The sequence below is a fragment of the Mesitornis unicolor genome, unplaced genomic scaffold (genome assembly GCF_000695765.1).
Source record: "Mesitornis unicolor isolate BGI_N332 unplaced genomic scaffold, ASM69576v1 scaffold13407, whole genome shotgun sequence".
Taxonomy (NCBI): Eukaryota; Metazoa; Chordata; class Aves; order Mesitornithiformes; family Mesitornithidae; genus Mesitornis; species Mesitornis unicolor.
In genome coordinates this window covers 7,086-12,658 of record NW_010198463.1, presented here as the reverse complement: position 1 = coordinate 12,658, position 5,573 = coordinate 7,086, and the positions used below count along the sequence as shown (strand labels likewise).

At 37.2% G+C, this 5,573-nt stretch overlaps 1 protein-coding gene across 1 annotated transcript in view; it reads right to left on the bottom strand.

The window, feature by feature from the left end:
* Positions 1-486: 486 nt before the first annotated feature.
* ASIC5 (acid-sensing (proton-gated) ion channel family member 5) overlaps positions 487-5,573 on the bottom strand; it is an 11,421-nt gene continuing 6,334 nt past the window's right edge. Inside the window, exons 7-11 of the mRNA XM_010189163.1 lie at positions 5,529-5,573; positions 4,660-4,716; positions 2,880-3,048; positions 1,296-1,387; positions 487-686 (exon numbers count right to left, since the gene is read on the bottom strand). Of these exons, the coding sequence (XP_010187465.1) occupies positions 487-686; positions 1,296-1,387; positions 2,880-3,048; positions 4,660-4,716; positions 5,529-5,573 (563 nt within the window). The remainder of the gene's footprint in view (positions 687-1,295; positions 1,388-2,879; positions 3,049-4,659; positions 4,717-5,528) is intronic.

Sequence of the window (5,573 nt, the reverse complement as noted above, 5' to 3'; positions counted from 1 at the left end):
GAAACACAAAGTGTGCTAGATCGCTGTGTTTAATCTTTCCCCTGCTTTTCTTCTTACCCAGAAGGCAGATAATACCCAATTTCTACTTCCAAAAACATAATTTTCTGGCTCAGGGCTTAAGAAACTTTGTGTGCGTTAATTTGGCATGCGTATTATTTCTCCTCAGTCAAAATACAGAAGATATAAACTGGGTCAGAAATGCTAAATTGCGTTGTATGTCAGTATCACGTGCTGTGCTGCTTAAAAATCATTGGTGATTCTTTAAAGTAAACTTTTATGTGAGTAGTACATTTTTTTTTACATGAGGGAGAAAGTGAGACTTTCCAAAGTTCACTCTTTAAAGTTATCTTGCACAGTTAAATAGTTTTAGGCAATGAAAGAAGCAGGAGGAATAAGGAATACAGGGAAGAGAGCAACACGAAATATTACTGTCTTTGTATCTCAAGAAGGAAGTTGCAAGTTGTCTTTTTGTCCTTCTCGAAGCCACTAACATTCTTGAATTCCCATTTTTTTTTCCTTGTGCGTTGGTTGGTTCTGGGATGGGTTGTTCCACTGAGGCATTTCGGGAGCTTTCAATAGCAGGAAGGTGCACATCCAGCAGAAGTTGGTAAAAATATACTCGAGCAGCTCTATGATTGTAATCAAACTGGCACCACAGAACAGTCCAAGCTGGCCTCCTACTTCAGCTGTAGTAAAGGGAAATAAACATCTGTCATCCCAAGCATGTGGTTTAGTCTAGCAAGCAAACAAAACCCTGCTGGGCTCAAGTGTTAGATAAATTCAATATACATAATCCATCACTTCAAGAAAACAGAATTAATATTCTTAAGAATGTTTATTGGAGAAGACAAATGTGTTTCTTAAAATTCTAAATAAAGCAAGTGCAACACAACATATCGTACTGTGAAACAGATACTTAAAATATTTCCTACTTCTATGCCTTTTTAACTGTTCTCTTGCCTCTCCTCCCCATGTTCTCCCTCTGTCCTCCATATCCCATAAACTTCACTGTTCTTACAGTCTTGTGTGTGATGCAGCTATAAACTGGTGCCAAATTTAACTCTTGCTCTCAGCTGCTGTCCATACTTAGGTCATTTAACGGGATGACAGTATCAAAAATGAGCATGAGGCAAACACTATGATTGCCATTATCATGTAAAAGTCATTGCTTTTTATTGAGAACCCCACATAGGCTATGACTCAGGAGCGGTGAGAATAGAAATCCAAGTTGGTTTGTTTTTGAATTATTTTCAGATTAATAATTAGTCAGCAATATATATTAAACATTCACTTACCAAGCAACTCGGATATAGTCATGGCCTTCTGCTGCTGTGTAATTTTGTAGCTCAGATCATGATATTTAATGTCAATACGCACAAGGTTCTGCCTAATGACAAACACACACAGTATTACCTGAGGCAGTTGGGAGAACTGTTCATTTTTACCAACCTCTCCGCATGGACTGGGCTCATGGAGAGTGATGGTGTCTTTTAAAGAACAACTAGACTAGAGTGATTTAATCCTGCTGACTTCAATGAGGGAGTTTGTGCAGAAGAGCCCTTGTCCTCTACTTGGACATTCAGCTCTATCCTCTGCTAATGGCCTTGCTTACCCAATTATATTCTTGCCTACTGCTGAAGTGGAAGAGTAGGTAAATCTCAGTTGGAGCAAGACCTGTGGCATGATTCGGTGTGAGTAAAGAGCTCATCTTTATGGTGCTGTGTCTACAGAAAGATTCTGCATAACTCCTAAATAGAATATAGACATATGGGTTGTGGCATAAAACAGAGACACAAACTGATTGCATGCCTAATGTTGTGACCTTGAAGAATGAAAGTAGTGATTATTCCTCAGAAGTGTTAACAGATACAGATTTTTAGGTTGACAGTGATAATAAGCTCCTTAACAATATTCACTGAAAATAAAGTGTTTGCTATACAAAATAATTACTTGTATGTCTTCAGGTGACAATTCTGAAGCTCAGGTAGCACTGAGTAATGAAAATAACCTTATCCTCGCATCTTCTATTAATAAGACTTCCTACCGTTGTTATGCAGTTACCAGCAGAACTATCCAATGAATATTTAACTTTTCTCTTCCTACATCTTCAGAAAACAACATATCTCTATGTTTTATAGTTTGGAATATGCACTTGTTAATATGTGGGCTGGTTAAGTCCTGGTAACCTCCTGTTGGTTAAGGCTTGGTAACTGGGGAATGTTCTGTATTTTCACATGCTTAATTGAGTATTACTGGGTTGTGCGTGATGTTTGCAGACAATAAAATAATCCACAAAGATAAAACGTCCTCAAAAGATTAATATCTTTGGTTATTGATAGAAAAGTATGATAAACTTGTGACATTATTGCTGCGATAAAACCTAACTCTTCCATGCCTATGAAGCTTCCTTTGGGCATGGGTTGAGAGAAAGGAGAACAACTTTACATAGCATCTATTTATGTTGTTCATGGACTTCAGTTATGAGAGGGTGAAGATTTGTCTTCTCTATTAGATAGACTGCTCACATGAATTGTGGATGGATTTGATAACCTCGCCCTTTCTTTAGTCTTAGTTGCAAAAATGATAATTTTTTGTGATAAGAGATCAATGACAGACGGTAATTGAGAACAGTACTTTTAATTTGCAGTAACTATTTTATGATATCCACAAGTCTTAGATGTATCTAAATATATTTTGTCTATGTGAATATGTATAAATCTTAACCAATTTTGTCTAAGAGATTGTTTTATCTCACGGTCAACATTAATACCCACACATCAGAGTATCTTTTTAAAAGATCTTATTTACATCATGCACTCTGTTAGCACACTTAAGTAACTGGACATTTCTTTATTGGACAAGGTGTTAAGAAAGATTACCTTATATAGTCTGGGCTTTTCTTCAGTTTTGCTGAGAGGTATTTAATGGCTTTTTCTCCTACAAAACTTGAATAGGTGACAGTGGTAGGATAATCAGTTTCTTCACATGGGGCAGGGCAAGTGGAGTTGTGGGTTCCTACTGTACATAGTCCTTTGACCTCTATATCATCTGAAATTTCAGAAGAAGGAGTTTGCATAAGGGCTCTTTAAAAGCATAAGGTTTTAAGACCTCGTCTTTTAGAATTCCAAAATTGCTCTAAACTCTCTTTGTTAAAGATATGGGTTAATTATCCTTAGAAAACTGGATACTTACCAGTTTTGAAGGAACGAATAAGTATTTGTAATTTGTCGTTGGGAAACTGCTGCACAGTAATAAGGGCTGAGATTTTTTGGTCACTTTTCTCAAAGAAATTCAGCATCTGTAAGTATTTCTGCCTTCTTTAGGACTTTGTATGCTGATTATTTCTCATCCACAGTTAAATGGTAGGACGACAGAAGGCTTTCCATGCTCTGTGTTAGCTTTCTGGTTACACACCTAGATATATAATCCCTTGCCTTGATGCCTTGATGTTTGCCTGGCTCCTTTCAGTGCACAGAAACAGCTTCCAGAGCAATTGCTGTTGTAGTTTACCATCATCTGATAACTACGTAAGAATCTTTGTAAGCTAAGTTCACTTTACCTGAACCCCTGCTTGCCATTTGATAATTAGGGTTAAGACACTTAAGAGGGCTTAGGGACAGCTTTGTTTCTTCAAATATCAAAGAGAAGTCACAATATTCTGCAGGTCTGGCTGCTCCTGAAAGTGGAGAGCCATTTCTCTGAGGAGGCTAGGTAAAATAAGTAAAATAATATACTTATTTCCACCATGGCAGGCTATCTAAGATCATGATTATCTAGAATGTGAACTTAGTGGGATCTATTTCAAAAAAAGTCACAGGAAAAAGAAATAGCAATTAGTATTACATATAGCCTGAATGCTGCACACACCTAAACAAAACGGAAATAAAGCCCCACATAGGACCTCCAAAACTTTTAAATCTACTTGGTATCTTAATCATCCATTCCTTTGGAAAAGGAGAGCCATGTTACATAGCAAAATCCAAAACAATTAAAAAGGAGGCTTTCTGAGGTTTATGAGAAGTTACTTCTCAGATTACCATTGGCAGTATTTTCCAGAAAGTCTGTTGCAGTGACGTACAAATTTCATATCTCCTGTGTGCAGATTATTTGCTTATGGAAATGAATTGCGTTTGGAGCGCTTTGAAAACATATAATCCATTTTACTTTTGAAAAGATAAAACCTTAATGTCCAATGATTTTGAATTACATTTTCTATCAGTTCACAAACCTGTAATTACTGTGCTGGTCACTTTTCTGTCAGAAAAAAACAAAAAGAATACAAAATGCATTTTACAGCTCCAATGTGTATTGGAGCTAGAAGAAAAATACCATGAACTCGCAAAATGCAAGCCAGAGGCTTGAAAACTGAAAACAGATTAGTTGAACAGTCTTCCATTTTGATCTGTTTCTCATTGCTAAAATGAATTTTTATGTGAATTTTTTTTAACTGGCATCTATTTGATCATAGAATGGTTTGAGTTGGAAGAGACCTTAAAGATCATCTCATTCAACACCACATTCTGTCTAGTCTCTATTTTCAGAATACTAAATGAACTGGGATGTAGTTCAGTATTGCTTTTGGTATTTTGTTTTAATTGCTAGATATTGTCTACTATTTGGAATTGGCTTAGAAAATATGAATATGAATTTATTACTTACAGACTGCAGGATAAACACAATTGTAAAACTTCAGCAAATCACATTCTGTTCCATTTCCTTAAAAATAAACAACAAACTTTAGCAACTTCAATTAACCCATAGCTCGATTTGCACTAAACCGAAATGTGATGTTGTCAAAGCCTGCTCACCACTTCCCATTTATCATCATACAACTGAGGAAACAATTCAGTTGGGCACAGTGCGATCGCCAACACCAAAAGGGGTTCATGGTGACAAGGGATAACAGATCAAGCCAGGATGCTTTCTTTTACAGCAGATATCTTCACTATGAGTGCCAGCCAACTGCCTTTCTAGAGTGATTAAATGCTTGGATTCTCAAGGAGTGTATTACAGCATCCACCTGTACTCAGTATCTCAGGTTCACGCAGCCTTTTGGCTTTTGGAGAGCCCTCGTCTGCGGACAGACTCTTTCCATGGTTCATGTGGGGAACCTCAGTTTCTCTCTTCAAGCAATCACTGCTGCTGTGGCTGCTAAACCCCTGCAAAGTAGGTTTTTGGCAGTACATGTGAAAATATATGGATTTTTATGGATTTAATTCCAGCTTATTAGGAAGGCAGATTGAAGGCTACAGATTCATCTCACAGCCCTGAGGCATAAGCTTTTCTATCAAGTTTTTTGGTCTGCATCCTAAAAATAGCCAATGACCAGACGCTAGGTCTAGAGCTGACCAAACATCTTGTTTGTTTTCTCTGAATTTAAAAAAAAAGATCAATTTTATATAATTTTATTGAATCCCAGCAGTAGATAACTCTCAAGCATGTGCCCCATCTCCTTTGCTGCTCAGTAAGAGGTGAGGTCTCCTAGAAAGATGATCAGTGTCTGGCATTATGATGGTCCTGAGAAATACCTGGAAGAATGAAAGGCAAACAGCCACACCAGTCCTGAATGTACC